The sequence below is a fragment of the Catharus ustulatus genome, chromosome 6 (genome assembly GCF_009819885.2).
Source record: "Catharus ustulatus isolate bCatUst1 chromosome 6, bCatUst1.pri.v2, whole genome shotgun sequence".
Taxonomy (NCBI): domain Eukaryota; kingdom Metazoa; phylum Chordata; class Aves; order Passeriformes; family Turdidae; genus Catharus; species Catharus ustulatus.
This window is the reverse complement of record NC_046226.1, coordinates 2,142,772-2,164,206: the sequence shown is the minus strand read 5'-3', so window position 1 is coordinate 2,164,206 and position 21,435 is coordinate 2,142,772. Positions and strand designations below refer to the sequence as shown.

Genomic DNA, 21,435 nt, shown 5'->3' with positions numbered 1-21,435 from the left:
GGGCTCAGCCACAATGAGTTCATTCCTTCTCTCCAAGGGAAGCATGTACAGTAATTTCACCATTATAAGCTGCACCATTTTGACTAAAATTTTGGTCTGAACCCAAAGTGCGGCTTGTAATCACGTGTGGCTTATATATGGACAAAACAAAAAGTTGCTGTTTTAGTTTGGAGGACAGGTGTGTGCTGAGAAAGGCAGGAACTTCTCTTTGAAATGGAGAATGTAAACCCCCTCCCTCCAAATTATTATAATTTTGAAATCGAGGGGCTCTCAGGCAAAGATATGGGAATAGGAATAACAGTTCTTTACTAGGGAAATTAAAATAGAAATACAGCACTACAAAGAACAAACCCCAAACCCTGACACAGTCAGAGTACAGCCTGACACCCGTCAGGCAGGGTGTTGGCAGCAGTCCCATCCCATGGTGGCTGCATCCTCCTGCAGTGACAGATGTGGCTCAGTTGGAGCAGTGCTCCTGTACAAGGTGCAGTTTCCCTCCGGAGCTCCAGTGGGGATGTGGAGAAATCCGGTTTTCCTCTGGAGTCCAGTGGAGAAAGGGGCTCCCTTAGTGTCCCAAAGCCTCTGTTTTTATCTTGGTAAGGAATGTTGGGCTCTTCCCCCTGGCTGGAGCAACTCCCAATGGGATGCAGTAATTTTATCAGTGCCACAGTGGGACTCAATGGCCATGAGCAGAAAATGACTGGCTGGAGGAAGGATGGGCTGTGAAAAGATAAAGAACACTGCCCCAGCTGGTTTATAAACCATGGCCATGAACAGGAGATATCCCATGAGATAAAGAACACTGCCCCAGCTGGTTTATAAACCATGGCCATGAACAGGAGATATCCCATGAGATAAAGAACACTGCCCCAGCTGGTTTCAATGGATGCCCATTAGCAGAATATCTCCCACAGAGATCAGGATCACTGCCCCACCCTCAGCAGATGGTGATAGAACAGACACCTTTGATCACATCCTGTACTGTAATGTGCGGCTTATAATCATGAATTTACTGTACTGCTCCTCATGTGTTTGGTGCAGTACAAATCCAAAATGGGTTATTTCATGCTGCTGTTGGAAACCCAGCAGGTTGACAGGTTATTCCTTATCCTTTTCCCTGCCCATCCCCAGAGCCAGGCAGGGGTTTAGCTGTAGGCATTGAGGTGACCCAGTAACACACACGAGCACAGGACAGGCTTAGGGGCTGACCTGATGCAATTATTTGTGCTTCAGCAAAGGCAGGGGGAGAGAGGCTCATCTGACAGATTATTCCAGTGGCTGGGTCTTTGGCAAGTGCAGAACCATCCTTGATCCTGGGATTATTCTTCCCCTCTAGCAAAGTCCCACTTGGGGCACCTTGAGATGTTGAGCACTTGCCAAGTTAATGCAGAACAGGGATGCTGAGCAATAAATAAATAACTATCCACAGTTACCATTTTTAAAAACAGCTAATTTTTGAAATCATTAAGGTTAGAAAAGACCTCCAAGATCATAAAGTCCAACCATTCCCCCAGCACTGCCAAGGCCACCCCTGCCCCATGTCCCCAAGTGCCACATCACATGGATTTTAAATCCCTGAGCAGTGAAGAAATCTTTCCTAATATCCAATCTAAACTTCCCCTGGCACAATTTGGTGATGTCCTCCCATGCAATCTTGCAGTTGTTTTTATTGATAATTGATTTTAGTGTTAATGAGCTTTCATTTCTCCACAGGCAGAAGATAGAGGCTGTGAGAAAGGAGAAAGTGGCTGTGCAGAAGCTGGTTGACAACCTGAAAAAGCAGGTGTGTGCCCTGAGCCCAGAACCTTCTCTGTAGAAATCATCACTGCATCAAAGCTGTTCCTTGGATAGGCACAAAGGCAGCAGAAGATGAGCATTTTATAAATTAAAACATTTTGATAACTGTTTTATTGCCTCTTTGGGATTGATTTGAGGCTTGCTTGACCTGCTTATAAGACAAAAGCTGTGATTGTCCAGTTTACAGGTTTGAGAGCACTTTCCACATCAATTTGGAATGTTTATTTAATAGAAATACAAACTTTAAATCTTTTGTTTAGTAGTTTTGTGCAATTATCTGCATAGGAAATAGAGATTCAACCTCTACTCTTTTCCCAGCTGGCTGGGTCTAGGAATCCAGTTGTATCCTTGTGGCTGCTGCTTTTATTTTAGGAGTGGCTTGTTCTAATGGGTGAAATAGAAGGGTTAATTACCTTTTACATCCATGTCATCTTGGTTATTTTATCCATGTCATTGCTTAGGAAAATACTTGCTCAGAATAATCTATTGGGATAAGCCCCAAAATCCACACTGGCATGGTAAAGGGTGCTGTGCTGGGTGGCTGATGATGACTGGTGTAATTAAGGCAAATTATGACAAATTATTTGTTTGGAGTTGCTGTCAGAGTGAGACTTGTCAGATCTTCAATCACCTTAATAGGAAGGAAATATCCAAAATCTCATTTCCAGTCTAAAATCACTGCTGTCCCCACTCAGGTGGCAGATCTGAAGACCAGGAACCAACAGCTGGACTCTGAAAACACAGAACTCAGCCAGAGGAACTCCAAAAACCAAGCAGATGTGCAGGATCTCAATCAACAGCTGGCAAAGGTGCTTGAGCAAAAGGAAAAGGAAGAGGGGAAGTGTACCCTGGAAGAATGGGAAAAGGAGAGGCTGCTGCTGAAAGAGGAGCTGGAAAACTCCAAACTAGAGGTACAGGATTTGGACTTCAGGGATTTTGGAATTGGCATCCCTCTCCTGGGATGTGCATGGGATTTCAAAGCTGAGCTTTGCTAAGTGCTGGCTTAAACACAGCAGCAGCCAGGAGGGAGAAATGTGCAGGTTTGTCTTGAAAACACAGCTTAGTGATGGCAAATATTTCCCTGCACTTTCCAGCATGGCTGTTGTTCATCCAGTGCCATCTCAGCTCTGTCCAGTGGCTGCAGCCTCCTCTGCTTAAACTTTGGTGCTCTGTGAGTCCCTAAATTGAAATCTGAGCCTTCTGTTTTTTGCAGTCATCAAATATGGTGTCGTCTTTGGAGATGGAAGTGTCAAAAATGAAGGTTCAAGCTCATCTCCTGGAGCAGGAGAACCACATCCTCAAGCAGGAGCTGGAGAAGACAAAACAGGTATGGCATCCTATGGCCCAGGGGAGCTGTGGCTGGCCCTGGATCCCTGGAAATGTCCAAGGCCAAGTTTGGTGGGGTTTGGAGCAACCTGGGATAGTGGGAGGTGTCCCTGCTAATTCCAGAGAGATTGGAACTTGATGACCTTTAAAGGTCCCTTCCAGCCCAAACACTTCTGGGATTATCTTTGAGTGCCATCAGATTAATTTTCAGCATCTCTTAATGGATGAAAATTAAGAGGTGGAAATAATTTCTTTCTTTAAACAAAGGTCATAAAAGTAAGGGAATAATGCAACTCCTCTTGAAACAGTTTCCAGCACAATGCCTTAAATAAGGTTGGGTTCACTTAGACTTTGCCAAAAGATTTTTGGGAGCAGTGGGTGTCCTAAGAGAAACTTTGGTCAAGATCAAGATTTAAAACTGTAATTAAGGAATAGAAAGGGCAATGGGATCCACAGGAGAACATTTCCCTGTGTAACTGGAGATAACCCATTTTAGCTCCATTTGAGAAGTGAGCTCTTCCAGCATGTCCTGTCAGGGAGAATTCCTGTTGCTAAACCCTTTGGAGATATCAGTCTCACAACATTTGAGGATAATTTCCTGGAGAGCTCAGTTATCTCCTGTACAAGCACAGTTCAATTGGCTGTAAATATATGCTAATAAACACAGATAATGAAGGCTTCAAATGAGTCAGTTCCCTGATTAGGCTCTACAAAGTCATTTTCTGCACAGTGTAAAACACTCAGTTGAGGCACCCAGTGCTCAGGGCAGATAATGGTCTTAAAAAGCAAAAGCAGCTGAGGCCTATTCAGAAATGAGTGGATTGTGGCTGGAGTGTAATTACAGGCAGGAGATGGAATGAGGAAAAGCAGTGATAAAGCACTGGCTCAGTTGGGAGAAGGATTGGAAGTCAGCAGTGCAGTGATTTTTCCCTTGGTGTGTTTTAACCCACAGTATTTAGATGGGATATTGTGGAAAAATCCTTCCCTGTGAGGGTGGGGAGGGTCTGGCACTCAAAAGCTGCTCAAAGATTTTGTGGCTGCTCCTGGATCTCTGGAAGTGGCCAAGGACAGCTTGGAACAGCCTGGGATAGTGGAAGATGTCCCTGCTTATTCCAGAGGGATTGGAATTTGATGACCTTTAGAGGACCCTTCCAACCCAAACCATTTGGGCATCCCATGATTTTCATGCCAAATTCTCCAAGAGCACAGAAATGCAATGGGAGGGGTTTGTTTCCCACAGCTGCCCAGATGTCCTGATCTCGCTGACCTTCAAAACGAAGTTTCAAGTTTAGTCACCAAAAATGAAAAGCTGCAGAAAGAGAAGGAAGCCCTGAGTGAGGAGCTGAACAGATGTATTGATAAGGTAAGAAAGAGCTGCAAATCCAGATGTGCTGTAAAATGCTGTTAAAATTATCTGTATCACCATAACCTGTACAATATTCTCTGGGTGTTTTTTTCCCTCAAACCAGATAAAAACTTAATTGCCACTGCCTGGATTTTTTTTCCTAGCTGGTCTTAGAGAGGAAAGCTTAAATTCTGGAGCTTGACTGTAATTTGATTATGTAGAAAATTCCAAACATTGCAAGGAAGAGAGGCCTGGATATAAATACTGCAGGACAAGGAAGATTTGTTCTTGGGCTTCTGTTGCATCTCTAACCTACTGTAACTCTGAACTGGAGCAGAGCAGTGTGCACACTTTAAATAATAATCCCATTGTGTGGAAATTCAGGGAGCTGAGGGGCTTTTTGCATTTTCCTTCCTTCCTTAGTTTTAATTCCCTCTAGGGTAACCCTTGAAGTCAAATTGAGTAAAAAAAAATTCCAGAGTGAGGATTCCTGATGTAATCTCATTGCAGGTAGCTCAAGCCAGCTGCTTGGAGAGTGCAGTCAGCAGCTTGAAGCAGGAGCAGAAATCCTGGGAGCAGCAGAGTCAGGCACTGAAAGCACAGCTCAGCCTCTCCCAGGACAAGGTATGAACCACTGATTTATGTTACACCCTGGATAAAAGCATTTTGATCATCTCTTGCAGTGCTTTTCCTCATGAAAACCCCCTTCTGATGCCATGCAGCTCAATGGCTGCTTTGAGGGGCTTTCAATGTGATGTTCTCAAAGGACAAAAAAAAAAAAACTTAAACACAATGAGATAATTTTCTCTCTACAGATAAGTTACTTTTGCCAATCCCCTCTGCCTGGTAATTCCTAAAATGCTGCAGAGACTCTGCTGCTGTTCCTCTGTCCTGGTGCAGGCTCATCCTTCCCCATCCCTGCTTGGCTGAGTGTTTCTGGAGTTTCTCTTTGGCCATGGGCTGCCAGGAAGAATAAATAATTCAAGGGAAAGTTTCTATCCAGCATATCACAGTTAAATGCTCAGGGCTGGAAGATGTTTCTGGTGAATGCAGCATTGTGACTCTATTCAAAGTGGGGGCTGCAAGCTTGGAACAGAAAGTTGGAAAATCATTTGGAATTGGAGTTTTGAGGATAGAAAATGGCTCTAAAATTGAGTTCAGCCATTCCCCTAGCACTGCCCCATGTCCCCAAGTGCCACATCCACACAGCTACCAAAAAACCCTTTCCATGAGGAATTTTTCCCTAATATCCAATCTAAACCTCCTCTGACACAACCTTGAGGATTTTTCCTCATCCTGTCCCTTGTTTCCTGGGAGCAGAGCCTGACCTCTTCAGCTCTACCTTCCCATCAGGGAGTTGTAGAGAGCAATAAACTCCATTTAATATTTTCAAAGGGGGAAATCAGCATTTTTAAACTTCCATCCTAAATACCTGGGATACCTGATCCACACAAGGAATCTTGATCCAGCAAAAGCCAAGCTGTGCTCCTGCTCTTTCCAGGTTCAGAGCCTCAATGAAACTCTGCAGAGCACCAACCTCCAGATGTCCCAGCTGAAATCTGACCTGCAGGGGACACAGCAGGAGAAGGAAACTCTCAAACAAGAAGTGATGGCATTGCACAAACAGCTGCAGAACAGCAGTGAAAAGGTGAAGAGCTTCAGGGATCTCAGTAATTAGCTGTAATTATTGTGTATTGGGTATAATGTGCAGGTTTAAAGCTGATTTTTTTAGAACTGTATTTTATTTGGATGTGGACAGGCAGTGATCAGTCCCTCTCCTTTCTTCCCTAAAAGAAATCTTTTGCCAATAAAACCTCCAAATCTGTGGACAATGTATTAATTAGCACCTATCAACGATGAAAACTAAACCAATCATTGACAGAGGATCTAATTTTCAGTGCAACCTCGTGTTTGAAAGGTACAGAATTATACCAACCTCTCAGCTAATGAGGATTTGTAACTGAAGGAGGTTGCAGGCAGCAGTCTTGGGATTGCTGTTATGAATTCAGTTCCTAATTTGGCTTGTTTGCCATGTAATTAAGGAATATTTAATGTCCACGTGGAAAAGAGGCTGTTTCAGAATTGTACAACAGGAGCTAAATTACAGCTATTAGTGCATAATATATAATACTGAGTTCTGTTTGCCTCTAAAGAGAGCATAAATTGCTTTTTTTGTGTTGCTGAACTCAGTGCACTCCTTGTGCTCCCAGCTATTATCCACGATTTCAGTAGAGGGAAGCATTTGGGATTTGCACATTGGATTTTTTTAAGGGAAAACAGTGAGTGGGGCTGGGAGGGTGATGGGAATGCTGCAACTTTGCAGCCTGCACTTACTGAAAAATCCACCTAAACCCCACCTGAATAGAGCAAATGTCTGCTTCTTTGTTGAAGGCCTAACCCTGCAATTCTGTCTGTCTTAAGAACCGGGTTCTGGAAGTGGCTGTGCCTCCCTCAGGGCTGCAGGACCAGCAGGGACTGATCCACTGGGACCAGCTGGAGCAGCCAGAGCAGGAGCAGAGGCTGCTCAGGCAGGACAACGAGAGGCTGCAGAGGGAAGTGCAGAGCACTAAAACAGACCTGGCTCACTCCAGGGAAAAGGTAACTCTTAGAGGTCACTTTGCATAGATCACAATCCAGGCTTTGAATACACTCTCAGGATATTTCTTGTCTTTAAAAGAAAATCCTGGTAATTCTTGTCCAAGATATCAGTCCAAATTAACAAAAAGATTCTTAATGTTCCTGACATTCTTCTTTGCAATTTTTTGGCTCACAGTATTAAGTGGATTATGGGGAGGATGAAGGGAAAGAAGGTCAAGATATCAAAGCAAATATGTCAGAAATACCCCAGAGTTGCCCAGAGAAGCTGTGGCTGCCCCTTGATCTTTGGAAATGTCCAAGGCAAGGATTTGGAGCAGCCTGGGATAGTGGAAGCTGTCCCTGCTCATGGCAGGGGATGGAATGGGATTTAAGGTCCTTTCCAACCTAAACCATCCTAGCATTTTGTGAGTCCAAAATTAACTGGTATTTTAGATGAAATGGAATTACCTGGAACATCTTTTCACATTTGTTCCCCTCTGGTCTCCTCAGATCCGCCAGCTGGAATCCACAATCCTTTCCCTAAAGCACCAAAAGCATCAAAGCCAGTCAGGGATTGTCAAAGCCATAGAGCAGGAGAAGCTGAGCTTGAAGAGGGAGTGTGAGCAGCTTCAGAAGGAGCTGTCATCTGCAAACAGGAAGGTGAGTTTGGGTGGTGAACACACCAATCAGAAGCTCAGAGGATAAGCTGAACTTTCTCCTTCTACTCTGAATTTTGTGCTCTTTGCCTCTCACAAATCTGAAGGAGCTGCCAGGGCTCTGTGCATCTGCTGAGAGACAGCTCTTGTAGCAAATGTCCAAATACTCCTGGTTTTTAGATTTGAGCTCTCTTGGTGTTCAGTGGTTGATGGGTGGGGAAGCAGATCAATTGAAATTGCTGCTTTCCTAAGGGAACTTCTTGTGTCTGACAGATCAGCCAGATGAATTCTCTTGAACGTGAACTGGAAACCAGCTCAGAAAATGAAGGGCTAAGAAAAAAGCAAGTCAAGCTGGATGAGCAGTTAATGGAGGTACTTTCCAATCATTGTTGACTGGGGGCCTTTATCACTATTTTACTGAATTTATTTCATTTGAAAACAACTTATAGATGTGTAGCAACAGATAAAATTAATTGAAACTAGAAGACTTAACCTCTCCTGGTGTTTAACCTCATCTTTCCTGAGCAAGTTGTGTGGCAAACATCTTGCTCTCTGAAGCATGTTTTGTTCAGTCAAAATTCACATACAGCTTCAGATACAAAATCAAATAGCAAAGAAATTTGTTTCTGTACTTGAGGCAAGGCTGACACTTCCCTCTTCCTTCCTAAAACTTGTCACCTCAGATTTCCTGTCTAATATTTGTGTGATGCTGCTCTTAGTGTAGAAACCTGCTCTTATTTCCTCTGGGAATAATTTGCTGAATTAAAGCTTAATATTATCTAAATCATGATTAAATACCAATTTACACAGCTTACTGTTAATTTAAAGGCATGAATGAAAACTTCACTGGAAATTCTTCCAAAAGCTGCTGTAAAAGTTCTGCTGGAGATGGATCATGCTGGATATCAAAACTTAGGAGTCCTTGGTTTAGGAATGGGCAACTTTTAATTTTGTTTAGTGTGTCCCATAAGGTCAGCCCAGACCTCCAAGTTCTCTCTCAGTAGTCTTGCCTCAATTTGATGTCCTGGATTTGAGTTTAAAACATATTAAAACAAAATACTAAAATTGACTTGTTCCATAAGTCAGAGCATCTTCTAGATGCACACTTTATAAATGGCTTCATGTTTTTCCTCCAATGGGAGCCATTAGGCTGGAAATCCTATGTAATTAGTAATAAAACTGTAAAAACCTAATTAGGAGAGATGAGATTTTGACAAGTTAATGAAAAGACTGTTTCTATTCCCTGTGAATTTATTTATATAGTCTTAATTAAGCTTTGGAAAAATGCCAAACACTTGAACCCATAAACACTGAGCCTGGGATTGTGTTTTCTCCTGAAATGTGCATTTCAAACACGCAGGGTTCTGTTCCTCCTGGTAACCCTTTCCCAGCAGGTGTGTGCAACATTCACTCAGTGATTTGTGACTTCTAACTCTCTCTTTTGTGCCTGTTCTCCTTTTGTCCATGGCTAACCTGGCTAGAAGTCAGTGGTTGGAACTAGCAGAGAAGGGGGCAGTTCTCTCTCTGAAATAGTGTGCGAAGGTAGAGCAATAATTTTTAATGTACCTTCATAGCATGGAAAAAAACATTCCTTTATTTGTTTTTTATGGATTTCTTTTCTTTTTATTCCATACATCTCTTCAGTAAAGAAGCCACTCTTCATTTCTGTGTCAATTTTGGACAGCTGCACCAGGTTCTTTGTGGTTAATGTTTTGTGCAGTGTGGTTCTGTGTGCCATGAAAATGGGGAGAAATCTTCCAAAAGAATTAAAATTGGAAGTGAGAGAATGAAAAGTGGCTTCCTGCTCCCCCATTGACTGTGAGGCTTGAAGGTGTTTGCACATTTACCTCTGGTGCCTGCATGCTTTTCCACCAGACTGTCCAATGTTCCCTTCAATTCATTAATTTCTGATCCCACTTGGCATCACCCTGGTAGTTTAGCAAGCTCATGATTGTTCCATTTTCTTGCACAGATGAATACAGCAGGGCTATATTGTTTTCATTGTTGTTTCATTAGGATTTATTTGTAAGATGCTGTTAACACTAATTGACTGTTTCCTCATTAGTTATTCATGTGCTTCACAACATGACAGGTGCCCTGAAAGAAATTCCCCCAAAAGCTCATTGTTTTCACTGGTTATATTGTCAGGAAAAGAACAGCTCCTTTACAGAAAAGAGAACCCCTAAATAGCTTTAAAAAGTACAGATAGTTTTATTTTGAGGTGTTTATAAACCTATTTTCTGTTTACTTGCACCAGCAGAGATAGGGATGGTAACAGAGCCAGAAGCTGCAGCACTGTGAAAAATATTCACAGTTGGAGATGAAGTCAATAACTGAAATATTATCCAAATTTAGAATTTTACCAGTTGTGAAAGGAAAACTAAAATCACCAAGATACTCTTATACACTTTTCCTAAAGGAACAGGGTAATGGTTTTTAGCCCACAGGATCTTTATGGGAAGAAATTATTAATGCTGCACAAATTCCAGCTGCAAATGAGTTTGTCTGAACCATCAGGGATTTTTACTGTTCAGTTCTGCTCCTTTTTAATATCATTAACTCTTCCAACTGTGAGTTACCTGGGTTTTGCTTTAGTCTGGAAAAATTCTAAATTATTTCACATGACTATCTCAGCTCTTAATATCTCCACATTAAGTTAGGAGTGAACATTAGGAAATATCTAGAGGGTATTAAATATTGAATTCTGAACATAATAGCAGAGGTAAATGTTCCCTCTCTGTCCTAAAGACTAGAAATAATCAGCACAGCTAATAATCAGCACAACTTCAGCCTTCCCCTTAAAATGGGAAATTATTACTGAAAGCTCACCAACTAAACTTTGATAGGAATTCCTCAAAAATTCAGGCCTGACACGATGAATCAAAGCCCAGCTTCCTTTGTGTGAAATTCCATTTTTTTTTTTTAATTGGGAAAAAATTGCCTGTTCACCTTGTGTCACCGAGTCCAGGCTGGTTTCTCTTGCCCACCATAAATCTGAGAGCAAACTGCTGCCTGGAGCACCCCTGGCAGAGGGAGGAGGGGGCTGAAATGTTGAATTTTTCCTTCCCCAGATGCTCCAGTCCGGGGGGATGCGTAGCCAGAGCTCCCAGCAGCAAGGCTGTGCCACGGTGCCCAGGGAACAATTCCTGCAGCTCCAACAGCAGCTGCTCCAGGCAGAGAGGAGGAGTCAGCACCTCCAGGAAGAGCTCCAGAGCAGACCCTCGGGGACAAACATGCAGCAGGTAAGACCCACCCACCTTAGAAGTGAAAAATATTTAAATTATTTCATTTAGCTGTCTTGGGTTTGTTGTTTTTTTAAATTATTATTATTCTGGTGAGATCCGTTCTCTGTTTATGCCAGTTCAAAAATTAAACTTCATGCCAGCAAGGGTATGAAAGAAATGCTGTTCAGCATGGTTAGCCTGAGCCACAGCTGTTTTCTGAAATCTTCTGAATTTCTTTGAGCTCAAACCACTCCCATCAGCATGGTTAGCCTGAGCCACAGCTGCTTTCTGAAATCCTCTGAATTTCTTTGAGCTCAGACCCCTCCCATCCATATTTACCTGGCTTTTCTCCTCCTGCTCCATGTGCACTAAGTGTTTATAGGGGCTTTTTTTTGTTTCTTTACCCAATGACTGTATCTGGAATTATTATTTTTAAAATAACACAGGCATCCATCACATAAAATCCTAATTCAGGCTGTTGCTGTCACATGGAGCTGTCAGTTGTTAGAGAACACAAATTAATTCTTTTTCTAAGGTCTAATCTTCCTGATTTGGCCATGAGACAAGACAGAAACTCCACCATTGGCATTTCTGAGGGAAAACCAATTCCAAGGAAGATGAATTCATCCACATGGGGCAGAGTCACTTCTAGTGTTAATTTTTTACTTTGTAAAATTGAATTATAGGCAATAAAAAGGTTTGCATCTGCCACATAAAAATTGCCAAATGATCCTTTTCTTCAAAAAGTAATTGGATCTGTAAATCTCTAAAGCTTTGGCTCAGGTCAAATAAGGTCTTTAAAATAAAATTACAACTCTGTTTTATGAGAAAAGAGAAAGCTCTGAGTAACCTAAATGTGTATTTAGTGTTTTATCTATTTTAGATTAGATAGTTATGTAGATTTATACTTAGATTAGATAAATAAATTAGATAAAATACTGTTAGCTATTTATTCATCTGGTAGCAGGAAGAAAACACCCCTCATATTTTAAATTTAGATTGCAGTTATTTTTTAAAATAACACCTTAAAATAATAATAATATCAAGAATTTGAAGCTAAAAAATCTCTGAACATGGTAACAGATATTCCAGAAAAAAAATGTATTATGGAGAGAGTATAAGCAGTAACCAGTTTTTAAAGTATCCAAAACTTGGAGTAAATTTTTAAGAAAGGCATAAAATCAAAATACTTCTTAGAAATATTTAAAAATAAAAGCAAATCATTTCAGTTTAAGTAGAAATAAATTGATTGTGAGGTTCCTTTTCAGAAGTGCATCACCACAGGCTGATGTACTTGGTCCCACACCATGGGGAGGAAAATGTGCAGCTGAATTTAAAAATCCATCAGAGCCACATTGCAGCAGTGGCAGCTGCAAGTGAATGTGCTGGGGTTGCATCGGGAGTGATGACTCTGTAATTCAGATTTTGGAACAATCTGCAAACGAGTCACATCCTGGAACTTGCAGTTCTAGAGATGAATTGCTCCTACATTTCCTGGAAAAGCTTTGTGAATTTAAAATACTTAGGCAGGCTTTGCAAGTATTTGCTGTCAATGCACTAATGCACTTGATGCTTTAATTTTTTTCCCTTAAAATGAGTGGATGTTCTGGTTTATAACACCCCTTTTTACTACATAACTTTCCAAACCATTTTTAAAAACTTGCAGTTATAAGCAAAGCCAGATTTATTTGTTTGTTTCCACTTTGCTGCTTCCTGTAAGCACCCCCTGCTTGAATCTCTGTTGATTTTTCTTTGTCATCCTGATTTTTAGGGTTTAACATTTAGTTGAGCTCATGTCCCTTTTAATGTCTCCTTTAGCACCCTGAAAACTTCCATGCTAATCCCTCTCCATCATCCTTTCAGCAGTGAGTACAAGGTCAGGTTATCTCCATGCTTTCTGTGTAAAGTTAATTATTTAGTTCTGCTGCTGCTTTGCATTTTGCAGCTTTCTTAGATCCTGTGTAATGAGGTATCCAAAGCTATCCCTCTAATTTTTTTTAAATGGAATTATTTTGTGTTTTTCCTGCTTTGCAGTTCTCATTGCTTTTTTGATCCTGGTTGTGTGTGGTTTTTCATTCATTTTAGAGTCAGTCCTGAGTTATTTTCATCCAAAGGCTGCTGTTACAAATTTCATCAATTAAATTAAATAACTCCTGAGCTGTTTCTGCTGTGTTAACCTGTCTGGACTCTTCTGAATTCCCAGTGACTGTTTCTGCTGTGATTACCTCATATCCCTTTCCCAATAACTAAATTTGGGAGCCTTTCAATTACCCAATATTTCCCAAAGTTTGCCTAGCACTGATTAATATTCGAGTTTCTCAATTCCCCCTTTGTACAGCTCTTTATTTCAAATTTAATATCACCCCTGACCAGCTGCTTGTTCACTCTGAGGGAAAAACAACAAGGTTTGAGATAGAAATGCAAAGTTTTCAAAGAAAGGCCACTTTGGCTGCATTTTTCCCAAATGCAATCTGTGAGGTTTTATATATGTGACATGAGATTTTAATGTTATAAATGAGATTTTTTTGAGAGAGAAAGAGGAGGATTTCCTCTAAAAAACTTTGCTGACTTAATTACTGCCACTGATCTTTTAAAAACCATGGCTGAATCTTTAGATGTAGAAAATGCTCCCTCAATCTGTGTAGTGCTAATCCTCACATTTACAGCTATAAAATATAAGATACTCTGCATGTTTTTTCTGTGTGTGTATTTTTATTTTTTGTCCTGTTGCTTGCTTTGCTTGTATTGGTGATTATTTTTTTTTTGTGTACATGTTTTGAAGACGAACCTGAATGTTTTTTCTGTGTGTGTGTATTTTTTTTGTCCTGTGTTGCTTGCTTTGCTTGTATTGGTGATTTATTTTTTATTTTTGTGTACATGTTTTGAAGACAAACCTGGATATCAGGGTGAAGTATTGCCACTTGCCTTCTTTCTCTAGGCCTTGCTACCGGAGCAGCGAGCAGTGCATGCAGATTCCTACCGGAGGATCGGGCACCTCTGACACCTCTGGCTGCTTTTGATCCCATTCCTTTTCCATGATAAATACACAAAAACACAGAACTGGCATAAGCTGAGAAACTTGAGGATCAAATTCTATTTTTTCCCCCTTTTTTTTCCCCTTTCTTGTCCTAAAAAACCAGCAAAAAAAGTCTCCGCAGTGTTATTTTCTTATTTATTTGTCTAGAAGCTATTTTGTGAAAGCTCAGAAGCTTTTTAAAATTTGTTACAAATGGGTTTTATTTATGTTATTTAAAATGTGCAGTTGTTCAGTATGGGAAAGAGCCTATTTTTCTCAAATGGTCCTAATTTTATATGAGATTTGAAGAAAATCTGGGGTATTTATACTGCATTTTTGTATAAGATGTACAAACTTTTTAACAGGGAAAGATGATTTTTTTTGATGTAAATGAAAAATAAAATCTTTTTTTTTAAGCATAATGTCTCTTGTCTTCATGGAAATCAATAATTTCCACTTCAAGAATAAACAAGATTTAGACAAAATATTTATCTTTGGTAATTGTTATATCAGGACTTCTGGGAAAGATTTCTGGTGGGGATGTAGTAGAGTACAGAAACTCAGCTTTTCTTTAGCTGAAAATTTAAGAAAATGTGAGATCTTCTACTGCTGTGGCCATGAAGTAAAAAGGGGAAATTATTGTTTATTGGGTAAAATTCCATAGTTTTTATTTTGTCTCAAACTACTTGATGAAATTAGGATTTTAATCCTTTATTAGTTCAGGAAAACCTCTTTAAGGTGATTTTTCTAGTTGGAGCCATGATCCATTTCAGCTGTTTTGCTTGTAAAGATTTTTTTTTCCTATTTTTAATGACCTTAAAGCTGCTGCCTGAGCTGACTTCTCCCATTTAACATGAAGTAATGTGAAGTGAGAATATTAAAGGCAAAAAAAACAGGGATCACTGGTATTGAGACCTCTGTAATTGTTCTTTTCCTCATAAATACTCACTGAAGGCTTCTGCAACCACTGGGAAGTGGAATAGTGAGTTTTGAATTCCAATTAAATAATATTAATTCAGAAAAATGTCCTTTCCACCCACACTGCAAAACTGTTTATGTGAATCCAATGTAAGCTTTTTCATAAAAATTGAATTTTCATATAACCATGCACAGATTTGAGTTTCTGATGCTACAACAAATAAAATGTTGAGTGAGTTTAAATCACCCCTCCCCAAGGGCATTAATTTTGTAGGGTTTTAAATCAGGAATTCCTTACCTGAAGCAGATTTTTATTTATCCTCCTCCACAGGTGCCATGGGTTTGGGTTTGAAGGTGTTTTATTTGGGGTTGGTGCTTTTTTCTGAGTTTATCTCCTCAAATCACTGCCTAGAATTTGAGTAACAAACTAGAATTAAAATAAAGTCTCAATTTTCCTGCAGTTAGTGTCTAAAGTTCCTAAATCTTAACAAGTTCTTTTGTAATTCCTGATGTTTCTTATTTATTTGGGAAAATTAAGTGTGTGTGTAACAGTCTCATGACACAGAATTATGATGTTTTAGTTGTCACCTTGCTGAGGAAAAAAAGAAAGTCAGTTTAGGGTTATGAAAACTAATCTAAAAATATGTGAAAATGAAATTTGGAATCCTATTTCTTTTGGATATTACTCAATTTCAAGGGATCTCTGACCTGGGGGAGTTAAATTGTCAAACATGACTTTATGACTTCACTTTATTTTTATTCTAAAACGACTAAATTGGAATTTTGTTTCCCACATTCATGGGAAATTTGGCAGCATCAAAGAACAAGAAAAGGAAATTCTCCAGCTCTGAGTTTATTAATTTAGTTGCCTGTAAATCAAACTGAAGTGTGGAAAGCCAACTATTTTCTTCAGCATAAAGTGGTGAATAGGAACTGATTTTTAACTGATTTTTCAATAAATGTTGCTTTCCAGGGGGGTCATGAGCAGCTTCTAAAAATGATGGAAGAGAGGATGATGGATGTGGAGCAGAAATTAAGGCTTGTGAAGAGGCTTCTCCAAGATAAAGTAAATCAGCTGAAAGAACAAGTAAGTGTTCTTGGACTTCCTCAAACCTTCTCCATTCCTTCTGTAAACCCCTAAACGGGCAAAAGCTGCCAAAGTGTTGTTCAGAATAAAGTTAAAAGTAATTTTATTTAATGCTTCAGTGCTCAAGTACAGCATATTTGCCCAAAACTTCATAAAATTCCAAATTGGGGACTGAATCCACTACTCATTAATTTCTAAAATCAAATTTCAACTGAGGGAAAAATAATTTCTTGAGGAGAAAATCAAGCATTGATTTCTTTGATGCCTCCTGCCCCAAATTCATCCTTTTTTTGATGTGGTTTTGGGGTTTTTGGGAGTATCTCTGTGGGCTTGTGGATTCTGTTGTGCATTAAATTTATCTTTAGAGGATAAATGCTGTAAAGCAGAACTCACCTGACAAGGTTAATTTGAAACCCTCTGTCTCCTTAGAAAATCTTTCCAGTCTCAAAACATTCACTGGGTTTTTAATGTGACAAATGGGGTTTTCCTTTGATATTTGAGTTATAAAGAACACACTCAGCTCCCTGTGGAGTTTTTGGGTGTCATTTGCTGAGTGCTGTGTCCCACTCCCACCCCAGCTGTCCAAGAACACCAAGGCAGATGCCATGGTCAAGGATCTCTACGTGGAGAACGCGCAGCTGCTCAAGGCCCTGGAGGTGACGGAGCAGCGGCAGAAAACGGCAGAGAGGAAAAATTATTTACTGGAAGAGAAAATTGCCAACCTCAACAGGATAGTGAAGAACTTGGCCTCCCCCTCCTTCAGCCCAGCAGCAGAGATCAGGTCATAGCAAAGCTGTTGTGTGTCACAGCCCCGTGCACTTTACTGAAATGGGAATGTTTCAGCTTCTCACTGCGTTGCCTTTTTTTACTGAATGAGTTTGAGTTACAAATGCAGAGCTGATGCCCAAACTGGACACTGCCAAAGGAGAGTTTTGTTGGTTCCCAAACTGGTTTTCTGCTAAGTTTTGCCTAAAAGTAATCATCAATCTGTAAAAAAAAATCCCAAATTTATGTTTTTCTAGGTTAACTGATTTTGATGCCTTGGCTTTCATCTAAAATCCATATTCTGAATTTCCTGTACTGGATCATCTAGATTGAAGCAAAGGCCTAAAGCAAACTCAAACTGTTGAACTGAAAACAATATTTTCAGCTTTCTAAAATACTTCATGTTCCAATTTAGAAATGCTGATGGGCCAGTCTTCAACAGTGTCAGTAGAAATGTTACTGAAAGCAGGACTTTGGGCTGTGTCCTGTAAATTGATTTTGGTTTCTCTAAAGCAATTATTCATTAGGATTCTGGGTTGTTCTTCATGGCTGTTTGTCTGCAAAGCTCAGAAAAAAAAAAAGAGATTTATTTAAAATACAGAACTAGACTACTGCCTCCAACTAAGTGTGACAGTATTTTATCTGAAGAAATTTCCCAGCTAGCAAATAAAGAATATTATTTCCTTATTTTTTTAAGCTGTGCTGCCAGACAACTCTGAATTGTAGAATTGCTTTTGTAGATGGAAATAAGTGAAACCAAGGAAGAGCCACTCAGCAGAAGCAAAGATGGGAGTTTTGTTTATGTGCTTTGTAAATTCAGTAAAGCAGTGTGTTTATTAAACAGCTGGCAGAAGAATGAAGAGGGGCACTTGGAGGATTTTGGCAGTGGGGTGCTGTTGTTGGAACCCTCCCAAACATGGAGCTCTGCCAGGAATGCAGCATTTGCTCTGACCTGAGGAATCATTTGGAAAAATCTTGTCTTTTGTGTTAATCCTAGTACAGAATCTGTCATTAGTTGTGAAGAAACAATTCAGTGTAATTATGGAGAACTCAGGGAATAACAGCTTCCTTCAGCTATAAATGTGGTGTTAATGTCAGCAGGAGATCAACACACCTTAGGGAAAGCAGGATAAACCAAACTGGATTTGGGTGAGCATTACCTGGGTGCTCCTTACCCAGCTTTGGGGTGAGAGGTGGTACCACCCTTGGATCAGGGCAGAAATCACATTTTTTGGGAACACCCTGAAGACAGAGGGGTTTGACAGAAGCAGCTGGAGGAGATAAACCTGCTGCAGGGTCTGTGTGTTAAGCTGCCTCCCTCAGACCAGTTGAGACACAATTAAATCAAACTGGGGGCAGGGGCCATACTGGAAAACTTGAAACTTGATTGAGGAGGGGGAGGAAGAGGTTTTTTGTCTCAGAGACCACTGATAATTCTGTCAGGAGCCAAAAATCCTCCAAAAACTGGGGTAACACTGCCTGCAAGCTGTGGGGGAGCCTCTGGAAAATGAGTTTTACTGATGATGTGGCTGAGAGGATGTTCTGTGTCTCTGGGGTTACTTTCCAGTTTTGGAGGGTTTGTGGTCTGAACTAGACACTGGAAATTACTTTTTCCTCCTCCTTTTTCCTCCTCCTTTTTCCTCCTCCTTTTTCCTCCTCCTTTTTCCTCCTCCTTTTTCCTCCTCCTTTTTCCTCCTCCTTTTTCCTCCTCCTTTTTCCTCCTCCTTTTTCCTCCTCCTTTTTCCTCCTCCTTTTTCCTCCTCCTTTTTCCTCCTCCTTTTTCCTCCTCCTTTTTCCTCCTCCTTTTTCCTCCTCCTTTTTCCTCCTCCTTTTTCCTCCTCCTTTTTCCTCCTCCTTTTTCCTCCTCCCTCCATTGCTTTGTGCAGGCAACAAAGTGGAAATGGAAGCAGAATCATGGAAGATCATCATGTTGGAGTCCTCATAAATTATTTCACTGCTGTGCTTTTTCTAGATGCATGTAGTGGAGATTTTTCCAAGTCATCCCAAATTCCAGGATTTTCAGATTTTTCAGAGGCTGCAAAAATATTTTCACAAACTGGAAATGTCTTAAATTGATAGAAATCTGAGGGTTTAAAAACCTGAAGTAGTGATTTGCTGTTCATCACCAAGTGGTCTGAGTTACAATATAATAAATCTCTGTGTGGGTACCAGGGCTGTGTGCTGGCAAAGTGGGAACTGAGCACACCCTAAACCCATGCAAAGTTCCAAAATAATTCCAGGAAACAAAATAAATTAAGTTCAGAGCTGTATTTGGGAAAAAAAATACTATGTAGTGCATTTTAAGACTACTTCATACCTTGACCTTGATTTACTTGTGTCTGTGACCAAAATCTAAAAGGAAGGAATGAATATTTCACTTAAATTATTGTGCAATTACTTTCATGTTGCTCAATTTAAAGGCTGGACTACTTAATTCTTTTAATCTCCTGGTAGTTACCAGACTTTTATAAACCAAACACAGACATTGCTAGAGCACAGCACCAAAAAGGGAGAAGCAGAAATAGGGGAAAGGGAATTTTGGCTTTTCCTTTTTTCCTCTCTCCTGTCTTGCTCTAATTCTCTTTCACTAAACTTCACAAAAACTGCAGGAGAGAGGAGGAGGAGGAAAACATCCTGTTGGTAAACACTTTTGAGGCAAAACTCCAATTTCACTGGAAGATTTGTGTGAATTAATTCTCAGAAGTGCCTTTTGCCTTCCTGTACTGTACTGGCTGGGTTGCCTCAGGACAATTCAGGACAATCCCTTCCCAAAGGGAGGGATCCCAGAGAGAGGCAGAGCTGCTTCCAGACGGGTGTCACGTTGCTCCTTAATTCCTTGTGTCAGCTCAGAAGGGAAGCAGCTGTTTTACAAAGTCCAGGCTACTGAAAATAAGCATAGAAACACATAATTTATTAAGCATTAGGGGTGTTTTGTGCATGAATGTGTCTCCTATGCAGACTAGGCAAAAAAACCAAAGTATTTAATGTTATTGTTGCAGTCAAAAATCACTGAACTTCTTCTAGGCCTTGTTCCTACAACGGGTCCTGCCACGTCAGATATGAACCACTTCATTACCAGAAGGTGTTTTAAATGTTTTCAACTCTTGCTTTTATGAATCACTGTGAAAATAAAGGCACATAGACATTTCAGGTTGGGGGTTTTTGGAAGGGGACAAGTTAAATAGAGGTGTACAAAATTCACACTGTTGAACTGCTACTTGTCAGTTTAGAATGATTTAAAAGTACAAGCCACAAGTAGTACTTTAAATACAAGGAAAATTAAATTGTTTAAATTCTGATTGGGGAAAGAAAAAGGATTGTAACATATTTGATTTTTAGGTGTTAGGTACAGCAGGGGGGAGCAGTCTGGATTGATCAAGGATAAAATCCTTTTGTTTACTTCCAGCCAATGCCATCCCTGTCACTCAGGTTTTCCATCATTTCCCTGTTTGGTGTCATTTCACAGCAAACAACTTCTGTATAAAGGAAAACAAATGTATATTTTTTTTTCAATGGTGTTTGTTTTGTTCTGGTGTAATATATTGTCCTTAGAACATCATGTAAAACTGAGAGATGAAGCAACTGACACATTATTTATGATGAGCATAAAAAATACATTAATGTATGATACATACTCGTGTCTTTTGTTTTTTATCCAACACGAAATCAGAATATTTTGGGTTGGGAGGGATCTAAAGCCCATCCAGTCCCACACCTTCCACTATCCCAGTTTGTTCCAAGCCTCACTGTCCAACCTGGCCTTGGACACTTCCAGGGATCCAGGGGCAGCCACCACCTCTCTTCCCATGGATGTTGTAAAAACTTCAAATTAGTATCTGCAAATTTATCAAAAGCATACACAGTAATAAAAAGGATGGTTTAACAGCTCTGAGAAAGTAGTTTCTGCCATTATAACAGTATGAAATTGAAGTGTAAAAACTGAAGGTAGTGAACACACCTTGACTTATTTTCAACTGCAGTTGCATCCCTACTCCTCACCTTTACATGGGAATTAGTGAGTGCTTGTTGCAAGATTTTCACAGAGTCCTGGAATAGGAAATCTGGAGGGGACCACAGTGGGTCCCTGCTCCATCCTCCCTTCGGCTGTGTCCAGTTCTGGGCCTCTCAGGACAGGACACTGAGGGGCTGGAGCACCAGGAGAGGCTCAGGGAGCTGGGAAGGAGCTGGAGAATTCCTGAGGGAGCTGGGAAGGGGCTGGAAAATCCCTGAGGGAGCTGGGAAGGGGCTGGAGAATCCCTGAGGGAGCTGGGAAGGGGCTGGGGAATCCCTGAGGGAGCTGGGAGGGCTCAGCCTGGAGAAAAGGAGGCTCAGGGGGCCCTTGTGGCTCTGCACAAGTCCCTGCCAGGAGGGGACACCGGGGGGGATTTGGGATCTGCTCCAGGAACAGGGACAGGAGCAGAGGGAACGGCCTCAGGCTGGACAGGGGAGGTTTAATTGGGATATTGGGGAAAATTTCTCCACAGAAAGGCTTGTCAGGTATCGGAAGGGGCTGCCCAGGGAGGTTTGGACTCCCCACACCCGGAGGTGCCCAAGGAAGGCCTGGACGTGGCAGGGTGACAAGGTGGGCATGGGGCACAGCTTGGACTCGCTGATGTCGGAGACCTTTTCCATTCCCAACGATTCCATGATTGTGTCAGTGTGTGGCGGTGTCAGTGTGTTTTTCTGTCACTGTGTTGTTCTGTCACTGCCGTGCCGGGATTTCC

At 40.8% G+C, this 21,435-nt stretch overlaps 1 protein-coding gene across 10 annotated transcripts in view; it reads left to right on the top strand.

Annotated features, from left to right (window-relative positions):
* The window catches only part of NIN (ninein), a 57,537-nt gene extending 39,152 nt beyond the window's left edge, over window positions 1–18,385 (top strand). For 5 of the 10 annotated variants that reach the window (XM_033062698.2, XM_033062697.2, XM_033062699.2 and 2 more), the window contains 12 exons: window positions 1,714–1,783; window positions 2,493–2,708; window positions 3,011–3,124; window positions 4,364–4,486; window positions 4,979–5,092; window positions 5,970–6,116; window positions 6,890–7,066; window positions 7,556–7,705; window positions 7,975–8,073; window positions 10,773–10,943; window positions 15,833–15,946; window positions 16,525–18,385. In XM_033062698.2, coding sequence (XP_032918589.1) covers window positions 1,714–1,783; window positions 2,493–2,708; window positions 3,011–3,124; window positions 4,364–4,486; window positions 4,979–5,092; window positions 5,970–6,116; window positions 6,890–7,066; window positions 7,556–7,705; window positions 7,975–8,073; window positions 10,773–10,943; window positions 15,833–15,946; window positions 16,525–16,734 — 1,705 coding nt within the window. In that variant the 3' untranslated portion in view covers window positions 16,735–18,385. The other 5 variants (XM_033062700.2, XM_033062702.2, XM_033062701.2 and 2 more) reach the window with 5 other exon arrangements.
* Window positions 18,386–21,435: the final 3,050 nt, after the last annotated feature.